This window comes from Carettochelys insculpta, chromosome 16 (assembly GCF_033958435.1).
Source record: "Carettochelys insculpta isolate YL-2023 chromosome 16, ASM3395843v1, whole genome shotgun sequence".
Classification (NCBI taxonomy): domain Eukaryota; kingdom Metazoa; phylum Chordata; order Testudines; family Carettochelyidae; genus Carettochelys; species Carettochelys insculpta.
This window is the reverse complement of record NC_134152.1, coordinates 14,970,331-14,993,244: the sequence shown is the minus strand read 5'-3', so window position 1 is coordinate 14,993,244 and position 22,914 is coordinate 14,970,331. Positions and strand designations below refer to the sequence as shown.

The 22,914-nt window shown below is 44.7% G+C and overlaps 1 protein-coding gene across 1 annotated transcript in view; it reads left to right on the top strand.

Moving 5' to 3' along the window:
* LOC142021855 (uncharacterized) overlaps positions 1-22,914 on the top strand; it is a 193,366-nt gene that overhangs the window by 135,161 nt on the left and 35,291 nt on the right. Inside the window, exons 47-59 of the mRNA XM_075011106.1 lie at positions 1,014-1,187; positions 2,012-2,219; positions 5,756-5,922; positions 7,705-7,817; positions 9,070-9,151; positions 9,791-9,928; positions 11,614-11,776; positions 13,495-13,616; positions 16,116-16,256; positions 17,364-17,477; positions 18,927-19,055; positions 19,643-19,804; positions 21,798-21,995. Of these exons, the coding sequence (XP_074867207.1) occupies positions 1,014-1,187; positions 2,012-2,219; positions 5,756-5,922; positions 7,705-7,817; positions 9,070-9,151; positions 9,791-9,928; positions 11,614-11,776; positions 13,495-13,616; positions 16,116-16,256; positions 17,364-17,477; positions 18,927-19,055; positions 19,643-19,804; positions 21,798-21,995 (1,911 nt within the window). The remainder of the gene's footprint in view (positions 1-1,013; positions 1,188-2,011; positions 2,220-5,755; positions 5,923-7,704; positions 7,818-9,069; positions 9,152-9,790; positions 9,929-11,613; positions 11,777-13,494; positions 13,617-16,115; positions 16,257-17,363; positions 17,478-18,926; positions 19,056-19,642; positions 19,805-21,797; positions 21,996-22,914) is intronic.

Sequence of the window (22,914 nt, the reverse complement as noted above, 5' to 3'; positions counted from 1 at the left end):
GTAGTTCTCTTGGAACACACACAGACATTTGCAAAACAACACACAGATGTGTGGGAAAACCTCAGTGCTGATTCTGTTAATTAATCTGAAAGGAACAAGGGAATTGAACAGAGCCACCAAGAAAATGAATTCCAAAGCCAAGGGTCCTGGGCCATCAGTGACTAAGACTGAGGGTGCGTGAGCTGTATTTTCTTATTGTCAAGTAACAGGAACTGAAATCAGCTGGGGATTTTATAAATCAACATCAACGCCACCTTGAATTCCTCCTGAGAGAAAACAGAGCTCGTGCATTTTAATAGGGCACTGTATGCAGCACCATCCTTAGCGGGGAGGGGGGAGGGGCAGCGAGCCTGAGATAAGCATCCCCCTGCCCTGCCTGTGCTCTACACCTCCACTCCTTCCTGCAAGTCCCTTCCCTGCTCCAGCATCATGCCCTGCCCCACCCCTTGCCTCCCTCCTAAGCAACATGAGCTGGAAGAGTACAGGGCCTGCTGTGGTGTGGCAGCAGGGGTTGCCACTGCCCTCTCCCTGCACTTGCCAGCTGGGACAGGGTGGTCAGGCAGAGCAGAGCAGGCTGCTGGGCCGCTCTGGCTCTCGCCATTGTGGTGAGTGGCGGGGGAAGGGCAACCCCAGCTGCCACACCACACCAGGCCCTGGAAACTCCCAGATCCCTCCTGTCCAGAGGAAGACTGAGGTGGCTGCTGCAGGGCCCACAAAAGTGTGGGGGCTGGGGCAGCTGCCCTGCATGTTTAACAGTAGTGATCAGGAAAACAAGAAGAGGAGAAGCAAATTGTCTGGAGACAGCAGAGGCTGGAAACACTGAGGTAACCCAACTGGAACTTCATGCTAAGCGCCAAAGTTAACTTCCCCTTTCTAAAAGTGCCATGTGACCAATGGCGCTCAAGCTCCTGGGATGTCTCTTTTCACACTTTATCCTGAACTGAAATAGGAACCCTGACTAACAAGCTCTGTACACTCACCCTTTTTCATATTATTGCTGTTACCGTGCACAGGCTACCATTGACCTGAAAGACAGCCAGAGTTTCAGTATCAGAACACTCTACGGTTCGTGCCTGATGGTTCTTGGAGGACAAATCCAAAAGACTGAGTCACGAACTGACTTGAGTGGAAATTTCCAGCACGTTTGGCCATGGCTGACACAACTTGGAGTTTCAGCTTCTATCCAGGTATTTTTCATTTTGAAATAGTTTGAATTATTATTTATTATTTGTGTTACGGTAGCACCAAGGAGCTCCAGTCATGGACTAGAACCCTGCTCTGCTAGGCACCATGCAGTCATAGAACATGAACGTGTTATCTGCCCCCTCCCCAAAATTACTATCTAAGTAAGGCCAAAATATGAGTTTTAAGGATGAACTTGCTGATTTGTGAACGACCCGATCCATTTTGATCATTGGGTGATAAGGCATTTAAAATGCAGTTGCGAGTTCTGAAGGAATAGATTTTCAGAGCATTGCATTGCTCAGTGAGACACAGTTCCCATTATTTTAATGAACAAGCAGCTAACGAGGAGCGACCTGGCCAGCAACAGGAGCCATCAGTACTGATGCCAGGAGACAGAAGATATGGCAGTTTCACCTTTTTTAAGGAAAAGTTGGGACGAGTGCTGAAATGTGGGACTCTGCCTTTACAGACACTAGCTCTCATGGAATTAAGAGAAAAATCCCCCTGTCTTCTAAACTATGCACATGTTTATTGTGTGATCTGGGATATGTTTTCATTTTTTATGGGATAAGGTGTAAAGTAGGCAATATGTGACATGGATTGATTAAGCTTTAGCTAAATTGCAGTTCATTTGTACAGATATATTTCATACTAGAAACATTCATAGATAATGAATGAATGGTTAAAGCACCACGCTATTGATGGATAGAGTTCAGTAATAGTTGTAGATAAAAGTGTCTTTTCCTTCTATGGCCTCTGAAAAGAAACAGGCTAGGAAATTAGTTTTGACTGTCTGTTTTCAGTACATATACATGTCTTTCATCAGATGGCTGTGTCCCTTCAAAGATTGAATTCCACTCAAGAGAGACATGTGCAAATTATGGCTGGACAAACATCAGTCATGTACACAGTTCTCTCTCGTTACGTTGGCCAGCAAATGGAAATTTTCTGCCAAAGTGTACATAACAGTGAAGCACTACTGATGTCTGGCTTCCCTAAGGTGACCAATCTGACTCTTGTATTACAAAAAAGAGGTAGGACACTTGTTCGGGTTTCTGCAGTCTTTTTGTGTAATAGGATTTTGCTTGTGCATGTCACTAGTGTTTGTGTAATTAATTGTAAATTAATTCGCTGCATGCACCGTACTTTCTCTCACCATTAAAAATGGTGGTACTTAAAAATGTATATGTCATCCGATGGGTTAGATATATTATATTTTGTATTCCAGCTCAGGTCAGGGCCCCACTGTGTTAGACGCTGTACAAACACAGTGAAAAACACCAGTTCTTCCCCCAAAGAGCTGACGATTGAATTAGACAAGACTGACAAAGTGTGGGAGAAAGGTCAGCAATATTGCCATTGTATAAACAGTGACATGAAGCACTGAGAAGGTGGCATGAACTCTCATCTCCTGAGTTCCATTCCTGTGGCTTAACCACAAAAGTCTACTCGCCCTGCACAAATTGCACCACGTAAGGTTTTGTCTTCAGCTTACAGTCAGCTTTTACAGGATATTTTAGCTGCTTCTACTGAAAATAATTCTGCAATTTTGGGTTTATTAACGCTGTAAAAGATGAATTGCCAGGGTTGGGCTTTTTAAGAAGCCAAATTATTGCACAAATGTCTTCATTATATACAGTCTTTCCCTTTATGCAACAACTAGGAGACTAACCTGTCACTGTCTGGGCCTAGGGCAGTCCAGGGCAAGGAGGCTGCATGCCCCATCCTCTAGATTCTTCCAGGGGCTGACACAGGGGCAAGGAGGGGCCACACAGTCTGCCCACTGTCAGGGGCCATGCAGTCCTCCCACTGGTGTTCTGCAGGGCTGGCAGGGGGCCATTCAGGCTTTGTGTCAGTGCTCCCTGTGGCAGCTTTTGGTCACAGGGTAGCTGGCAGCTGTTTCCCAGGAGAAACTGGGTGGCAGGGCCTGAGCCACTTGCTGACCCGGTCACTGGTGAATAAAACTGCCCTAGTTTCAGACCTCTCCCTTTCTGTTTGATAGGAAACAGTCGCAGTCCACACGCATCCCATTGCCCTGGCACAACCAAACCTTGACCTTGCTTTAAGTTATGCCACGAGGAAGTGGCAGACCAAATTTGGTGGTCCTTGCTCCTGCCATTTAGGAGGAGCTCTTGAACAAATGGACTCACTGAAGGACAGACAAGCAGAGCGACAGATGCACATTTCTTAGAGAGAGAGAGAGAGACAAGAAGAACTGACATAAAAGGCAAGCATTGACCAGTTAATGAGCAGCCTTGTTAATGGTGTGACCATTGAAAACTGAAAGCTCCAGCAAACACCACTTGTGAGATGAAATTCTTCCGACCTCCCCAAAATAGCAGCATGTCCAATCATGATGAGATTTCCATTTGGGGTTTAGTAGGAGGACCCTGGCCGTGAGGAACCAATGCAGTTCTGCTGCATGTAGGGGGAGGGTAGGATTGAGAGCCCCTGAGAAGTGCTTAAAAATCTAATACTGTGTGCAGCAGAGCACAGGTCCAGAGGGGTTTACAGTGTGGGGTTGACTGGTCAATAAGGAGGACGAGGCTCAGTTTGGAGCACACAGTGCTGCAGTCATGGCCACTGGCTGTGGGCAGGGATGCGGAGAGGTTCCCTGCCTCAAGGCCGTGTGGAACTCCTGAGTTACTCAGGCCATGCGCCATCACTAACATTTCCCTGTAATTCTTAGATAAAATGAAAGGGCCTTTGACACAAATACCATGAGCTGGTGATTCCCACTTGTCTTCCCCCACCCTTCATCCCAGGGGGATCTTGGATTGCTTGTGGCTGGGGAGTCTCGCCCTCTCTCCCTCACACAGCACTTGAGCCAGTGCTGCCAGCAGGCAAGAGTCAGATTCTTGGCGGATTCCTCTGTGCTCTGCTTACAGGAACAGCTTTTCTCTTTGCTGGTTGCCAATGCCATTTGACCCAGCGGCACCTCATATCAACAGGCAGGCCAAATTTGAGTGGCATTGCAGCCCTGCATGCAGGTACCATTACTGTTGTCTGAAGCTCTGAGGCCTACGGACCTTTGAACAAGGGAAGACCTGGGGGCAGAGGCAGCACAGACTATGCCCTTCACCCTCAGTTGCACTGTTTTAAACCTGGTCTGTACCAAGGGCAAGTGAGTAGGCTTGGCCTTGGTGAATTGGTCAATGGCTGTGTATGAAGGGCTATAATAGTCACCATGGCAACCATAAACCTTACCACTACCACCTGTGAATCTGCATAGGAGCAGGAAGAGCCACTTGGAAGATACCAACCTGCTCTTTGGCCACCATACAACATAGCTGCATGGCTCTAGATAGAGGCTGCAGACTACATCTCCATCTGCCCTTCCTGTCTCCCACCACAACAAATGTCCTTTGTGCTCAAATGTTCACCTTTGGATAAACTCTGTATGATATAAGGAACCACCAGTCACCAAATCACAGCTTCTCATGGAGGTCAGCAGACCAAGCCAATACTCTCAGGCCAACTGCTTAAAGCCGTACTACTTAAATCAAAAGATGGCTCCATCAGCTGGTTTAGATGCTCACTCTCACTTGCACTAGCTCTCACTTGTAGCACTAAAGAGAGACTGCCAGCATGCTGCTCCACATGTTTGCCTGCTTCTCTAAAACTTTACTGAGTTTCAGGTTCCCCCCCACCCCGTTTGACGCCCTTCTTTTATGCCTTTTTCCCATTTTACTGAAAAATGTGGAAGTGAAAGAGGAGGACAAAAAACCTCATTTGAAATATTATGCTTATCTCTATTTGTAATAGAAGGCAGCATGTGACCTCAAAACAGGGTCTTCTTTGCTAAAGGAAACTGTACCAGTTTGCTGGATGTTATAAAAGCCCTGTGTACTGAAAGACAATAAATCCTTGATCCTGCAGAGCACAGTGACTCCTATGGGACCACTCACATATGTAAAAGCAGTGCCTTTTTTGTAAAAAAGAGATGCTGTGTACTCAGCCACCTCCCCCCGATCCTCAGCCAATCCTATGGTGCCACTACTAGCCCAAAAAAACACCACGTAAAAGTTACAGTAAATGCTTTCAGATCCGGTGTTCTGTCATCCGGAACTCTCAAATAACCGGCATTTTAACCACAAGTAAATTTTAGCTACATTTTCCATAAGTACAATATAGCGCAAATAAATACAGTATAAGTTTACACTTGAGAATACTACTGTTGGTTAAAAAAAAAAGTGTTCTATATACATTTCTGTTTGTTTCTTAATGTCTAATCTTGTTTTTCTTAAGTGTCATGCATTGCTAGGTAGACCTCTCTATTGTCCAGAATATTTGAATATCCAGCAACCTCCCGGTCCTGGGGCTTCTGGATACGACAGAGTTACTGTACATGATATCTTATGTGCTTGATATGTGCAAATGCAGCTAAAAAAGCCAGTGACTGGATTCAGCAAACCCAAGATCACAGCCCATGCCATTCCAGAATGGCTGATGTTTTGTCTTTACACCAAAGGCACAGGTTCACCGGCACTTTTCATTTTGTATAAGCCAGCACTGAATGGGATGGAGCACAATGAGATGGTGTGACTAACGCTGTGTTCATTGCTTTTAGAACAAAAAGCCATGACAACTTTTGAAATTCGTTATGATGACAAATATATAACACTGAATGTGAGTGTTGTTGCTGACTTTGAGCTGTATGCTATGTTTGAATTGATGGTGGAGATGAAACATTCAATAACTGTTCTCAAGCATCTGGGACTTCCCTTTGTGACGAAGGTAATAAAACGTAGCTAGACAGCTTTGTGCTCTTTGATTAGAGGAGTGTATTGCATGATTGCAGATAAGAGTTCAAATGTTAGTTACATTGGCATGATGCCATAATAACATGTCAAAGTCCTCCCGATTTACAATGGTGCAGGTAAGAGCAGGTTTTGGCTCAGTGTATCCACATATTTAATATAAATAAATACCACATAGAGCAAACAGGCCACTTCCAAGTCAATGCAGTAGGTAGCAGAAATTTCTCTTCTCTTTCATGGTTAAACATACTTGTCAGAAAGGAGCAGATTTAAAATAAGCCATGGGGATCACAGCCTGATCCCCTGTAGAGTTCTTGGGTTTCGAGTTAAGTCACTTGTAGCCCTTTACCAAGGCTGTCTGACCCCACGCAATGACTGCAGCACATTTCAGAGTCTCTTGGCATACTTCAGTTTACTAGTCAAGCAATAGTTTGAAGTTAGGGTGAGCAAAGGTCACACACATTCATGTCCTGGGAATAGCACTGGTTGGAATGTCTCCTTATCCTTTGCTGTGGTGAGTGAAAATGCTGCTGGGGAAGACAAGCCCCAGCCCCACCCCTTCTGCCCTGAGGTCTCTCCCCTTCCGACCTGAAGCGCCACCTGTTTGGCAACCTTCTACCCACACCCCTGTAGTTCGCCCTTGGGGCAGAAAAGCCCTGAAAATATTTTTGGTGTGGGGCCTTTTGAAGTAGTCCCCCCTGAGGCAGAAAAGCCCTGAAAAAATCTTAGCTGCCGAGAGAGACTTCTCCTCAACAGCTGCAAACCCCTGAAATTCCTTCTCACCCTTGGATCTCTAACTGCACGCAAGCCAGGACATGGTGCTGCCTGGCAGAATGGTCAGCACCGAACAGCAGCATGTCCTTTTATTGGGTTGGGGGCTAGCCACATGATGTGGTTGAGTGCAGGAAGGACCCTGACTGTGTGGCACCTGTAGGGGGGGGGTGTGTACGCACAAATATAAACCACTGAGAAGAAGTTTCTAGGCCTCTTATGCAAGCACAACCCCCACAACAGCCTTGCTGTCATGTGGTGCGGCAGGGCATGGCTGGCAGCAAGCAGCACAGGAAAAAATATCAAGTGGAGAGACAGAACGACGAACTCACTGCCGGGGCTATTTGTAATAGGCAGATGTGCTCACAGTGCTAGTAGCAAAGAAAGACAGACATTTCTCAGGCTCTCATACAAACATGACCCCACAGTCACAGGCTTCCTGGTCCCCATTTGAAATTCATGGTCTTCCTGTTACCTAAGTCCTGCGCCCCTGGAGAGCAATTTGGGTTACATATGGGACATCTCTGGAGACTAATAAATTTGATTTTAAGACATGGAGTTTCCACACTGGCCTTTATTCAAACTTTTAAATCTAAACTTGATGCTACACCCAGCAGGTACTGCTGATGACATGATACCAATATTAGTGAAGACAGTCAAGTCAATATTAGTGAAGACAGTAATATTGAGCTAACTGCCTTAAATTCAAATTTATCTGCTAGTATAGACGTAGCCTCAGAAAATTGTTAAAGCAACATCATGACTTGGGCAACTCTGCGGAGCATTACCAGGGGCACACAACCCACATTACTTATTGCAGAGCTAAAAGACATTGCACGTGTTGTGGTGTGTTGTCTAAAGAGGCACTTTACACTAGGCTTTTCTAGTTAGCAGCTCCTACACAACAGACTGGCCTTACACCAGAGAGCCATATAGGGAGAGGCTGCCAGTTACTCATCCTGGGTTCTGTCTTTCTGCATACTCCCAGGTAGTGCTCCTTGAAGGCCTGACTGCAAATGAAATTGAAGGCTCTCTGAAGTTCACCTGTGAACTCAATACGAGACTCTCACTCACCATCAATGTGAAAAATGAACGGCAAAGGTAAGACTGTGATTTTGGCAATTGTAAATATTTTATTAGGCTGTTGGGATCCCAGAAACACAGCAAAGCCCTCGTGAAATGGCCCAAATACTAATGAAGTGAATAATAAAATGTAAAATAAAATACACACAGCCCTCAGAAATAGGCTGTTAGCTCAGGGAAATGTATGCAGGGCCAAGTGGTCTTAGTCCTTAATTGTTGGTGATGTTCCCCTAGCCTGCTCCAAACACAGGGGGTTGGGACAGTGGGTGCATGTTCTGTACTGGCTTCCTGACCATCTGCCACCTCCTCCCACATTCCTATGCAGAAATGGTAGCATGGTGAGTAGAATCCCTGGGCAAGAAATTTCCATTTCCCTCCTCCCTGTACAGCAGAAAAGCAGCATTTCCCTGGAGTGTTGCTGTTGTATTCATGTGGAAGGGACCCGAAGTCTGAGGCTCTGACCCAGCAAAGTACTTAAGCATATGGCTTAATTTGTAGCATGTGTTTTCACTCCCATTAAAGTCACTTCAGCATTATTAAAATTCAGTAAAAAAAATCCTACTGCTTCTGATTTGGGGGCACTCTGGTGCAGAGCACTTCTAGCATGTCTGATATTTGTTTGCAGAATTCTTTGTGTCATTCTTCTAAAAGTTTTCAAGAATGTTCCAAAAAAGCATAATGGAAAAGTTACTCATTTCAGAGGCTTTAAATCGTAAATACCATAATAGGAAGGACTTGGAAGGACTAATGCACAAAATTCTGATCTCTTTTTGGGAGGGTGTAAGATGCTGTGTTATTCTGGCTCTTCAGTTTCTGCAATATTACTCATATATTTCAGTATATTCCAGCAGGAACTTTGCATTCATTCACCTTTAGCTACAATTTCTGACAATAGCAAATTTTCATCAGGAAGCAATGAGAGAATTAATCAAGAGATTTATATTCCCTAGTACAAATCTCACGTTTCCAGTGATGCACATGGGATACATTCCAAATAATGCATATGCCTATATATTGGACCAAATACTTCCTTGGAGTGCACCTATACATCCTCCACAGAGGTCAGAATGTGTTCCTCAGGGTTTTTTGCCTTGAATGAGTCTCTTAAATGCAATCCATCATTCACAAGATTCTAGTAGATTTAGTGGCCTATGTAGTTGTCCCCATGTGTCTCAGCATTGAGTTCAGACCTGTCTGAGCATTGTGTTCCAGTGACTCATGGGTAGTTTTAGAAATGTTTTTGAGCAAACAATGCATTTCTTTCCTCTAGTGAAGAACTGAATATAACAGTCCTACAGAATGTCCCCTTCCTTCTTCAGTATTTCCCTGGCACAACTGAACTTTCTTCAAAGGTAAACTATCTACAGGTTATCCACCTTCCACATGTGTGTTGCCCCATCTAATTTTTCAAGATTCCAACAGCAGGATTTTTAACACTAACTTTTGTTTTTGTTTGTTTGTTTGTTTGGCACATTTGCAAATGCCAGTTAGCAATAATTGCAATAATTGTCAGCTTTCCTAACACAATAGGAGAGATCCATTTACATCAGTAGATTCCCACTTCCTAAGCACTAGCTAAAGCAAAACCAGGATTTTGTATCCATAATGAATTTTGCTTGCAGAACCAAAGTTGTATTTACAATTATATTGGTGATTTAAAAACAGTGGTCAGTAAGGAGCTGGTCTGGAAACCAGCTACTATCGAGGGGTGGGGAATACAAAGCAAAATGTGGGTAGAGGGAGAATTGCAGGGTCATTTGTCCACAGCAGACAGTAGACTACTTGTATGTGAGCTATTATTGCAAGAGTTACAAAGCCTAACTCCTTATGTGCAGCACTGAGAACAAAGCCCATTCTCTAACATGAATGTGGCACTTTGAACTCAAGAAAGGAAATAACAAAACACATCCACCTTGCCAGGTAATCTACTCTGCCACGGAGATAAAAGTCTAAGTCAGTTTTCTGTCTCTCTTTAACTGGAATTCCTGCAGGTGAATTATTCCACAAGTGAAGCAGAAGGTAGGCTTTCTATCAGAATGGAAAAAAAGGATTTCTACATTACAGCCAAGTTAACTTTCACTGGGACCAGCTACAGTAAAGTCATTGAAATGAGGCACTCAATGCCCCAGGTTGGTACCAGCAGCTAAATAGCCCTGTCATCCGGTGCATATGCTCAGGACAGCTTTGCTGTCAACTATATCGGTGGCAGGAGCAGCCTGAAGTATATTCTATGGATCACAGTTAGCTTAATGTCCAGCATTGGTAGCCACTATTGGGCTTGGTGGTGTTTGTCTTCAGGGGTTTCTTACAGGTGCTGTGGTATCGCATCCCTAGGGGTGTGGGAGGAGGACAGCATGGGTCGAACGCCGGGGGGGGGGGCGGGGGCAGGGGCGGGGAACGTGATAGGATAGTACCTGCGAGAAAGTTTGTTGTTGGGTGGAGTGTGAAGCTCAGAACAGAGGTTAGCATGTGGGAGTGGGCTCAGGGCAGGTGGATGGAGATGTGAGGGGAGTACAGACATCAGTGCAGTAGCTTGGATGGGGGCTCAGTACAGACAGAGGCAGGGCATGAGTTTGGGGCGGGCTTGGTAGTGAAGGAGTTGGGGAGGTGGCTGAATACGGGGGCTCAGCGCAGGGGATGTGCGGTACAGGAGTCGGGGTCAGGGGCTGAAGCTGGCGGGGGGCTTAGGGCAGAGAGTTGGAGGGTGCAGAAATCAAGGCAGTGGGTGGGAGTGTGGGCAGCTCAGGGCAGGGGGCTGAGGTCTGTGTAGGGCTGAGTGCAAGGAGAGGAGGCAAAGGCACCATTTTGGGACCGTGCGGAGGGCTGCAGCCACACATACCGGGATATGGCTGCTTATCTCCCCTTGGCTATAAGAGAGGGGGAGGTTCACAGAAGCCTCTGCTCCTCCCTGGGTAGCCAGGAGCGGGGATGCACACAAGCTGTGCACTTTTCTCTCGTTCCCTCATAGTCAGGGGAAGGGAAAGAAGAGTTGCAGCTTTTTGGTATGTACGGCTGCATCTCGATAAGTGCACCAGGGAGGGTGGGATTGGGTCTGCCCTGGAATAGTTTGTTGGCGGGGGGGCACCCAGGCCAGCCCCTTTCACTGGCTTGGCTGCCTGATGCTTTGCACAGCCCCCTGCAGGAAGACCCAGGAGCTGGGCTAGCAGCTGCTGAGCCACCTCCTGTCACTGAATGCTCCAGTCAGCCAGCTGCTTCTTGCCAGATCATCACACTGGGGTGCACTGGGTTAATTCCCACTCTGCTGTGCGATCGTCCGCACATGAACGGTACATACAAACACAGGCTGTAGAGACAATAGTCTAATGTATTTCAAACTGAACATTGGCGTACTCTTGCTGCACAGGTACCAAACACACTTCCTGTTCTAAGTAGAGGAGAAAACTGGAGACTTCTTTCACTGTTTGTATTAAGGGCTTGTGCCAAGGCTGGATTTTGTGTCAAATGGTGCACTAGAGAAATACTGTAATATGTGTAGTCAGAGACAGCAGAGAAGCAATAAGCATTTGAAAACAGATATTGTAAAGAGGGCACAGTACTTTCACCATGTATGTTGGGCTACAGTAGAGACTATAGAATATTTGACAGCAGACATCCACTGTCATTTATATTCTGGCAGTAACTGAAAGCCTCAGTGAAGGATCAGGATTCCATGGTGCTAGACATGATACAAACATTCATTTTAATATATGACCACTGGCCCCAATGAATTCAACCCCAGATTACACATTTTAGGATTGTTCTCCCAAGCCCGGAATTTTAATGGATTCTTCCCCTCTCACCATTCTATTTTCAGTTCAAAATTCTTCCAAGGCAGCTTGTGCTCCTGACGGTTTACCAAAAAAGTAACAGAACTCATTTGTTGAGACACATTGTGCTGTGGGACGGCAAGGAGGGAAAAGTAACAGGCACTTACACTGGATTCTTCCCAAAGTTATCTGGAGGTCATGACATTGAAGGTAGGTTACTCGATTTTCTAGGAAGCTTTGGTAGCTGAAAATAAAGGAAACTTAAAAGTGAAGGACACCAAAGCTGGTTAACTACATTTTTTAATGCCCAACAGGTTCAAACATTTTGGGACTAATCCTATAGATCTTGTTCAGGCAAATGTGCCAATAAATTGAAGGAATAAAGACTTGAAGATTAGACCCTATGGCTACGTCTACACGTGAAGCCAACATCGAAATAGCTTATTTTGATGTAGCAACATCGAAATAGGCTATTTCGATGAATAACGTCTACACGTCCTCCAGGGCCGGCAACGTCGATGTTCAACTTCGACGTTGCGTGGCACCACATCGAAATAGGCGCTGCTAGGGTACGTCTACACGCCAAAGTAGCACACATTGAAATAAGGGTGCCAGGCACAGCTGCAGACAGGGTCACAGGGCGGACTCAACAGCAAGCTGCTCCCTTAAAGGGCCCCTCCCAGACACAGTTGCACTAAACAACACAAGATACACAGAGCTGACGACTGGTTGCAGACCCTGTGCCTGCAGCATAGATCCCCAGCTGCCGCAGAAGCAGCGAGAAGCCCTGGGCTAAGGGCTGCTGCCCACGGTGACCATAGAGCCCCGCAGGGGCTGGAGAGAGAGCATCTCTCAACCCCCCAGCTGATGGCCGCCATGGAGGACCCAGCAATTTCGACGTTGCGGGACGCGGATCATCTACACGGTCCCTACTTCGACGTTGAACGTCGAAGTAGGGCGCTATTCCGATCCCCTCATGAGGTTAGCGACTTCGACGTCTCGCAGCCTAACATCGAAGTTAACTTCGAAATAGTGCCTGACGCGTGTAGCCGCGACGGGCGCTATTTCGAAGTTGGTGCCGCTACTTTGAAGTAGCGTGCACGTGTAGACACAGCTTATGTTTCCATTGTTTGGGATTACACTGCAAAGCAAATTAGGTGATTTCACATGGCCTTCTTTAGAAACTGCTTGTGGTAAACTACATTCCTGCAGGGCAGCTCAGGGACCCCGGAGGCAATGCGCACTCTGCCCTGTGGTGTCCTCCCTGGGGCAGTGGCAGTATCTAGGGTGACCATCCGTCCCTTATTTGGGACTCTCTTTACCCAAAAGGCAGCTCTACTTATTTTTTAAAAAGGCCCAATTGTCCCCTATTTGGCCCCTCTACCACCCGCTGACCTTTTCCACCAGCAGCTGCTGGCTGGAGAGCACTCAGCTGCCGTGTCCATTCCGCTTCCCCAGGGTGGGTATAGTGCTGACAGCTGCCACTTCCCTGGGGCTGGTGGGGGAGGGCTGGTGTACTGCTTCCCCAGGGCTCCAGGGTTGCAGGGGGAATGCTGGCGGCTGCCACTTCCCTGGGGCTGTGAGGAGAGAGTGTTGGTAGCTGCTGCTTCCCCTGAGCTCAAGCTCCTTCCTGGCTCCCCATGGCTTCGTGGAGCTGGGAGGAGCTGCCCCTCCCTGCCCCCATATCTCCCTGTCCCATATTTGTGACAACAGGTCTTGTCGCCCTAGCGCTATCCCATCTCTGACCTTTCTAAGGACCATCTGGGCTACGAGGCTGAAATCAACACACTGTACAACCAATTATATGAAGAGAAAAAACATTCTTCCTCAGTGCCAAATGTTGTCCTTTGTGTGCTGCGCCACGTGCCTTTTACAAGAAACCCCAGTGCCGTAACCGGAAGTTAACCTCTTTGAACTCTTCCTTTTAGTGGAGCTTTCCCATCCTCTTGCCATCCCTTTCCCCCAGCATTCCAAGCTCAACGTGTATGCGGAGCATTCAACACACAGTCATCAGGATGATATCATCATTGGTTGGAACAACAAGGACCAGGTACATCAGCCCAGAGTCGATACGTATCAGAAGAGATTTGTGGACTAGCAAGTGTATTTGAAAAGGCTGGTACAGAGAGCAAAGGGATTTGGGCAGGATTGAAGCTGAAGACTTACTGAGCCATCTTTTAAAAAATACAAATGTGGAGCAGTCCATATTGTTAGTGGAACTCCTTACATGCCATGCCTTTTATCACGTGACCCATCCTTTGTACAGCAACCCCACCAACTTCTTCGCAAAGAGAGGCAAACAAAGGGTAAACGGAAATGGTTCAGAGTGGAAGGGTGAAGCAATTCTAACCCAAATGAAAAGGCAAAAAGCAGCTGGTCAGAATAACATGCAGGTTGTGACTAGAGTTGCAAACAAGGAGGGTGGGGAAGAGGATGGACATGTTGTCAGAGAGGTGGAGCTGAGCAAGTCTTTGTGGAATTTCAAAGACAAAAGAATTTTGAATCAGCTGAGAAGCCACTGAAGGCGGGGAGATGGTTGTAATGGATCCAAAGATTGTTTCTTTCAATGCAGTGGGTCAGATCAGGGGTTGGCAACCAGAAGAGCAAGAAAAGCCATTTTTTTCAAATTCAGTACAAAACTCAATAATTCAAGAGCCACAATACACATGAATATGAGACAGTCCTTAATAGGTAACCTCAAACCATATTTTTTAACCTTTAAGACCACCACACACACACATCCCACAATGCATTGAATATATTAAAGGGGGAATTATCCAGTGTTTGCTATTTAGATCTGAGTTGTTCATTGTTGGGATTGTAGATGTTCACCAAAACATCAAAAATTATCAGGAGAGTTTTTTTTTCTTTGCAATTATAGCATCGGGAGCCACAAAGAAGAGCTGTATATGGCAGCCATTTTTTAAAATCAAGTGATTTAATCAAGCCTTTTTCTTTGATTGCTCCTAATTAACAATAAGAATTATGCATTTGGCATAAAATGTCTCATACATTTGCACTGCAACAAGTAAAGAAACTTCCATTTTTAAAAGGAAGGCACAAATCTGCCTTTAAAACTAATTGGTAAAATAAAAGACCCAAATTTAATCAGAATCATCTCAGTTATAACATAAAACCATGGACAAATAGTTGAGTTTATCTCCAGCTCTGATTTACAACAGATTGGATGTACTTTGAATTTGTATCTAAGGTATGGTATAATTGCAATACACTGAGGCACTAAATAGGTTGTTACACTAGCCTAATGTTACTCAAGACATGTATATTTCAAAGATTATTATTTTCTTAATGATGGGATGGGGAAAAACAAAGTGTAAAACTCATTACCATAGTGGAAAATGAATTTGTCTCCATAAAGAATGAAGCTTCCACCAGAGTAATAATGTACAGGCACCAAAATCCCAAATTAAATTTAGAAGAGAGCTAGACAGGGAACAGTTCAATCACTGTTAAAACATGTGTTAAACCGTGTGTGATGTTAAACAGATCTCTCATAACGCCACATAATTTAGGCTCCATTCTGCTAAAACTAATGCTTTAAAGTTAACATACCATGAGAAGCCAATGACTTGCCTACAGTGATTAAAGTTAAGCACGTATGTAAGTCTTTTGCAGCAGCATGGCCTTAATATAGTAAACCCTTGAGTTACGCAGGGGTTGTGTTTCTCCAACCCTGCATAACTCAAATTTTTGTGCAAGTCAAGGGGAGATGGAGCCTGGTTCCTGGTTCCCCTTGGCTTGCAGGAGCCTGGAAACTGACCAGCGCACCAGGGCTGGTCAGTTTCCTGGCTCCCAGAGTGGCAGGGAGCCAGGAACCAGGGATCAGCCTGGTTCCCATCTCCCCACCACTAATGGGACCCAGGAAACAGACCAGTTTATGGCTGGTCAGGTTCCTGGTTCCCACCAGTGCAGGGCAGCCAGGAGCCAGGCTGCCACTTTGTTCCCAGCTCCCCGCCACTTGGGGGACCTGGGGAACTGACTGGCCATGAGCAGGTCAGTTTCCCGGGTCCCGCAAGGGGAGAGGAGCCAGGAGCCAGGCTGCTGCTTGGTTCCCAGCTCCCATCCACTTGTGGGATCTGGCAAACTGAACAGCCCACTAGGGCTGGTCAGTTTCCCAGCTGCTCCTCCCTGCCTTCTCACAGCCACAGGGCTGTCAGCCTGACCAGCGGCACCACTGGGGGAAAGCAGGGAGAAAGGGCTCTTAGGTTGTCTGCAGCTTCAGGCAGCTAGGGAGGCAGAGCAGCTCCATGTTGTGCTTAACTTGCATTAAAGTGAGTTACACGCAACTTGAAGCTGCATATTTTGAGAGTTTACTGTACAGTGGTAAAGAGAAATGCTGCATCCTGATGAAACCACAGAGGAGATATAGGTAGTAAATGTGGTCCTGCTGTAAAATTGACTTCTAATGCTAAGCATGTCATTCATGTGAGTGAAAGCTACATAAAGAGTTTCAGGCTGGGCTCCCAGTTCAGTTAGTGTAAGGAGCTGTGTTAGTCATGCCACTTCTGTGTCTGTTGATGCTTGGCAGGTGCTAATTTCTTCTTCCCTGAAGTCTGGAAAAGAGCATGTAAACTACCAAGCCTCTATCGCTCACCCATTTAACTTAACCTTGAGGCAATTGGAAGTCAGTTCCCTGTCTGAAAGAAACAGCGGAAAGTACAACCATCAGGTACGCAAATGAAAGGTACTGCAGATTAAATAATATCTATAATATTCCTTTCCAGAGTCATATAGAGAGGAAATCATTAAACCGCTGTACTAACCAAGCCTTGCCATGCTCTAGTGTCACAAATGCCTTGGTTGTTTCCTTTTCAAAGTGTAGCACATATTGTGATTTATCAGATGCCCTTGTATGTAACTCCTGGGCTTAGAGCTGTGGGGGGCGAGGGTGTCAAATGAATTTAGACCTAGAAAAGGCACCTAAACCTCTATTCCTAAACACATGTGTTTTGTGTTCTTAATGTATGTATGCAGCAGACAGAACTTCAGCATTTAGGCTCCATACGAAAGTCCCACACCAAAATGAAGGGTGGGAGCAGAGCCATAAGGGATGCTGTTGCATGTAAGGGGAAAGGACATATATATGTTTTGGATGGTTTGAGTGCAAAGTGTTTATGCCAGAAATGGAAAGCACCTCGTGACCCATCTGCAAGATGTACATGGGGCATAGCTTTTGCACTGCTGGGTCAGGGCTCTTGCACAGTAAGTTATCTCCGGAAGCTAATGATAATACCCAATAATAAGCCATCTGACTTGTGCAGTATGCTCTCTGGGGGTTGGAATATTTTTCTGACCCTTGCACAGATAACAGAGAGCTTGCAACGTTTTTTCATACAAAACTACTTGACTAGGGCTCAGTCTTGCTTGTCCCCTTTTCACACAGGCAGAACTCCCACCAGAATTATTATTTTTAACAGTAATTTTGTGGAGGAAGGACTATGGGCCAAATCCAATTCCCAATGAACTCAATGGAAAGACTTTCACTGACTTCATTCTAAAAGTGCAGGTTACTTATGGACTTGTCAGAAGGTGGTTTTTCAGGCCTGACAGCATGCAGTTCAGCAGAGTATTCACACTGTAGGACATGGAACATGGACAGACTTAGAAATGTCTCAAAGTTTTGTGAATAGAAAATACTGGCCATCCATAGTAGTTATTGCAACAAGCATGGCTGTTTCCACTGGTCATCTTCTTTGGGAGGATTCTATCAGGCTGTTGCATTAGGTCTAATACTGCAGCCTGGCCCATTGTGGAACTCTTTCTCTTCTGGTTTTAGATGCAGTTCAGTTGGAATGGTGGGAAACCTGTTAACTTCAAAATTGCTCTAGAAGACAACTCTAAGTTCAACATCACTCTCTGGGATGCTTGTGTGACAGTTTCTTCTGGTCAGGTATGAATATGGAATGTAATGGGAGCAGACATACACTATTTTTTTTGAGTTTTAACCACTCTGGGAATTGAAAGTTCTTTCCTTTTGTTTTATAAAAACCTCAACTTTAATTGTATTTGAAGCAGACTTTTTTTTAAATCAAACCTTTAGGGAGAGTAAAATAAAACCTCTGAGGAATGTTTACTGAATTCCTTTCCCATCTGAAGTATTCTCACAAATGTACAGACAGATTCTGTATCACATCCAAAAATGATTTTTGCATTTGGGATGAAATGCACTCTTGAGCTGATGGCTATGATGAGGGCTACACTCCACTTATGTTTTGCTAGATGAGGAAAGCCGAACTCAAATTGTGCATTAGGCTCCACTGGCGATAGCCCTTTGCACTGGGATGGATTTTATTTAAGTGCATATTGCACTGTAACAGGTTTCTAAAAGAGTTTCCCAAACTAATTTGGCCATGGAACACTTGTGGGCTTGGAACATATTGGTGGAACACCTACCTGCTGGGGCGGAGAGGGTTTCATACTGAAAAATTACTGCACCTAATGCTCAAAAGTTAATGTAAGTGTTAGGCTTTTAGACGTCTTTTGTTTTACAAAGAATGAAAAATAACAAGAGAAAATCATCTGAATGAAAAACTAATGTCCTTATGATCGGACGGTTAGCAACTCTATAGTTAAGTATAAAATTAAGTGTAAACCCAAAACAAAACATCAATATGACAGCCGAAAGAAAGATGGTTAGTGGCGTTGTTTTGTACAAAAATAGAAAGGACAATATTGTTCAAAAAAGAACTGTCCTTCCTTTAAGCTTAAAAACATTTTTATGAAAAAGAAATGCAAAACAAATTAGATATGGAAAATATTTTTTAAATTTTGTGGTTTTATAAATTTGTTATTTTTGCTGAAAACATCTGGAAAATAAAAGTAAGTTATGTTTGACAGATTTTTTTTTAATGGGATAAGTTTTTTTTGCGTATTTTGATCACAAATCTCCTTAATGTTTGGAACGATGCTGGAAAGTTGGAGCCTCATGTCAGGTACAGCATCACATGATTTCTCTGAACACAACTCGTACCAAAACAATCCAAATTGGCTCTGACTGTTTTGGCATGAGTTGCGTATTACCAACTATGCTATTATGAATGCATTATAAATATTAGCATACCTGCAATCTACATACTGTTCAAATACCTTAGTATTTTTGATACACACATAATTTTATATTCAATACTTTAGAAAGAAAAATAGTGCTAGCATCAAAACTTTTTTCACAGAACACCTATTCACATCACGTGGAACACCAGTGTTCCATGGAACAAAGTTTGGAAAACGCTGCTATAACAGTTTATAAAATGCATTTTATATAACTGTAATCTAATTTGTCAGCAAAAAAACACAAGACAGGCAAAGGCACTAACGTATGTTTTATTTTTCTCTCTTCCAGCTTCAGAAAGTACTAACTGTGGGAAGTCTTCAGGCATGTGGGGCTATCAAACAGGCAACAGTCTTGTTTAATGAGTATCTAGATCTGAACTGGGATGGAAAAAAAATCAGACAAAATCTGACATATGAGGTATCAAAGGACTACTGTTTATGTGTACTCATCACATACTTTGCAGTAGCAATTTTTGTGGAGGTTGGGTTTATCCTTAGCTATTGAATTTCACATGTATTACCGAAGAACTCTGCCAAAAATCTAGAATGAAGTTTGCAACACTGTCTATAAGCGTCTTCTGTTGATCTGAAGGAGGTTTCCTTTTTATTATTTTGTAAATTATCGCTATTAATAGAGTTTGTTTCCTTTCACATGGAAAAAGAATGATGAATAAATCAACAGAAGTGAAATATAGGCATCCCTTTCGCCCTGAGTGTGCAATGAAACTGTAGTGATGGTATACATAGGCCCAGCTGATAAGCCAACATGCTGCCATGTTGAAAGAGCTTTATGTGCAGGTTCTGATGAAGCTTTGGCTTTCAGGTAACAGGAGCTGGGAGGGACATGGAAGTTACTTTACCAGTTAGCTGGCTGTGTATGTGTATTGAACTTCTTTTTGGGAAGGGAAGCTGGCTACTTGATGTGTGGGGAAAAAATTGTTGGTTTGGATAACTATAATTTTTCATTCAATTGCTACATTAACTGATGGCTTTTCTTAAATACAGAGAAACAGACCATTGTTTCCAGCTAAAATTCAGTTAGAAGCCTCTTTGGAAAATGTTTTTCTGACTTCATGCAGCAAGCAACATATGCTGGGTAAAATAGAAACAGACTTCTCAACTTGGCTGGATTCTTACACGAGCCTTGCCCTGTGTGACCTTCCAAATGTACGTCTGACAGTAGATTGCTGTTTTTGCAATTCGCAAATATCTACCATTGAGGCTCAGCTTTCCTCCAAAACTACCACCACATATTTGTTTCTAGCAAAATAAAAATAAATATTGAATGGGGTTTGGGGTTGGGGAAGAAGAGTTGTTGCCACCAGACTCTCATGACTTTATACACACACACACACACACACACACACCCCATTTGGAGAGATTTTTCTAGTCCTTAAGTGGCGTGACCAGTTGTCCCATTTTTAAAGGGACAGTCCTGTATTTAAACCCTCCTGCAGAAGTACCTGTTTTTTCTGAAAACTGGGCAAATTGTCCTGTATTTTCTGTCTCTGCCCTCCCACTGATGGTAGTAGGTCCCGCTTTGGGCTGTAGCCTTGCTCACCAGTCACTCACCAATCCACTCGTGGTGAGTGGTGGGTCCATTGGCTGACCATGGGAGTGTGTGTACAAGGCTGGAAGTTGGGCAGAGCTTCAGTGTGCAGGGCTGGCTGCTCCCCCTGTTGATTGTTAATGCAGTCCCTGCTGTGTGTCTCCTTTTGGCCAGCAGGCCCCCCTCATCCCCTGTCCCGTTTGCTGCAGTGGCTGGTGAGTGCAGCTGGATAGTGGTTGGTTACATGCCACCTCTGCTGCCCACCCATCAGCCCTTTACCTGTTTCCTCTCTCACTGTCCTCTCCCTTCTGTGTCCATATACCCCCTCAGCCCTCCTGCTCGTCCAGATCCCCACCAGCAGGGTGTGTCGTGCTCCCGGCACTGTGCAGACAACCAGCCCCTGGCTGGTTCATGCAGCGCCCCAATAGCTTCGTTCCTTCTTTTTCTCACTGCCTCTAGCTGGGCTGGCAGCTGTGGAAAGCCCAAGACCCTCTGCTCCAGGATGCTGGCCAGAAGGAGCCAAGCCCTGCATGTTCTGGAACCCCACACAGCTCTGGCACAGGGAAGCTTCTCCACCATTCAGCTAAGCTAAGTGGTGGGAAGAAAGCTATTTTTCACCTGTTTGTGCTCTGACCCTCTTGGCTCTGCAGCAGCTCCCTGGCCAGTGGCTTAGCACCTTCATCACATGATGCCCCCACTCTAGGTCCTGTCCCCAGATAGTGCAGGGCTCTGTCTCTTAAGTACCCTCCTCTCTGACAAGATTTGCTAAAGCCCATGCAGTCAGGGTCCCAGGGCTCTGGTGCACAATGCATCCTTAGGGGATTGCGGGAGGAGGGGGCCTGGCCACTGCTGCTACTCTGCACCAGGCCCCATGTCTGTAGTCCCTGAGGTAGGAGTGCAATGTGGGGAGGGGGCAGGCTGGAGTCAAGGGAACGGACAGCCCCTCCCCACAGCCTGCTAGGTTGCACAAATGCTGTGGCTGGGGATGGCTCACAGGCCTTGAATTTGAGACCTCTGCTGTAGATATGAAAAAGCTTCACAATATTCATCAGCATACTTACATTCCATATGTAAAATACACTTGGTCTCTTTCCAGCTGCTTCCCATATTGGCAAGCACAGAAAGTCTGGGCCCAGTTGAAGATAGGGTTCTCAGCTTGATCCCAATAAATCTTTTTCAAGTTTGGGGCTATTTGTTTCTAGGGTTTCAGCCTATGTTTCACATATCAATTTAAGATGCATCTTCCTGCTTTAAAAATCTTCTGTCTATGTAAAAAATAGTCTGTAAAAGAACAACGGCTACAGTAGGTCAGTAGAAGACCAAAAAGAAATTCACTAGTTTTATTAGAAGTGCAATTTTAGTTCGTTTAGTCTCATACACATAATTGATCACTGAATGTACAGTTGTTAAATCACAAAGATTTAGAGGCACAATAGAATCAGAGGGAGCTGTAAGTCTGAGGCACTGGCTTCTGAAATGACTAGTGTAGTTCATCATTTTGCTGGGTGACCAACAGAATGCCAAGATCTGTGGCAATTCCTGAAGATTCTCTTACGCTTCTTACTTTCCACAGTAGAGCCAAGTCTAAATATCAACATTTCCCACACTTAGGTAATTGTTCTCATTGGAAAGCATCAGCTCAACAGAGGCGATATCATCCTGCAGTCAGAAGGCAGACTCCAACTTACTGGTGATGACAGCAAGCATGGGGTGATTGTAGTAGCCTTAAAGAATAACAGCGCAGCTGATGTGAAGAAATATTTGATGGAATTTGAAGTGAGTTTAACGCTGGGCACAGAGATCTCTGACGTATTTTAAGATACCAGTGTCATACCATCCTCTGTCATTTTTTTCTTTGCTGAAGGCATACTGCCATCTAGCGTCCAAACTGTGCAAGTTCAGTAAATGACTTACATGATGGTAAAATGTGGAAAATACAGAAAGGATTTTGCTTACTGATTTGTAACAAAACCCTTTGCTGTGTTGGTTTGCACTGCAGAGGCAGTGTAATCACAAGGCAAAAGAAAGTACCAACACAAGTCAGCTGTAGATTGTGGTGACGTGCCATAGGTGTGTCTCTTCTGGAGTGTATGTTATGTTTTTATAATGTCTGCACAGCCTGCTACTGTATTCAGCATCTGCAGCTTAAGTGTCTGGACTATTTGGTAAAGAATAAAATGGGATCTTAGCGAAAACAAACATATATTATTCAGGGGGAAACAAAATGTTAAGCTCAAACAAAGGTTCTGTTGCCAGAACACAACACTGACATCTGCAGGAAAACTGGAGAACTGCCTGATATTTTGATAATGAATCAGTCAAACGCTTTGCTTTCTCTCTATTTTAACTTGCAGACAGCAAGTAGGACAGAGAGATTAACGGGAAGAAAAAAAGCATTTTCACACCATTATGACACTGGAGCATGTTTTGGGAGGAACACCGGTACCTAAGCATTGTTACTTTACTGAACTCTAGCTACCACTTGAAATATTTCCATAATTCAGACATTCTTTTAAAGGAACTATATCAAAAGAAGAGAGATTAAAAGTGGAAAACTCAGGTCCTGCATATGAGCTTTTTACTCCAATACATGCATTGGAAATGAATGGCACAAGCTAGCAGCATAGCACGTAACCGAGCAGCAGTGTTTCCTTCATTGCTAGCTTTATGGGATTAGCCACATGCCTGCACAGTCTGCATTGGTGTAATTTATTGACGCTACATTGTT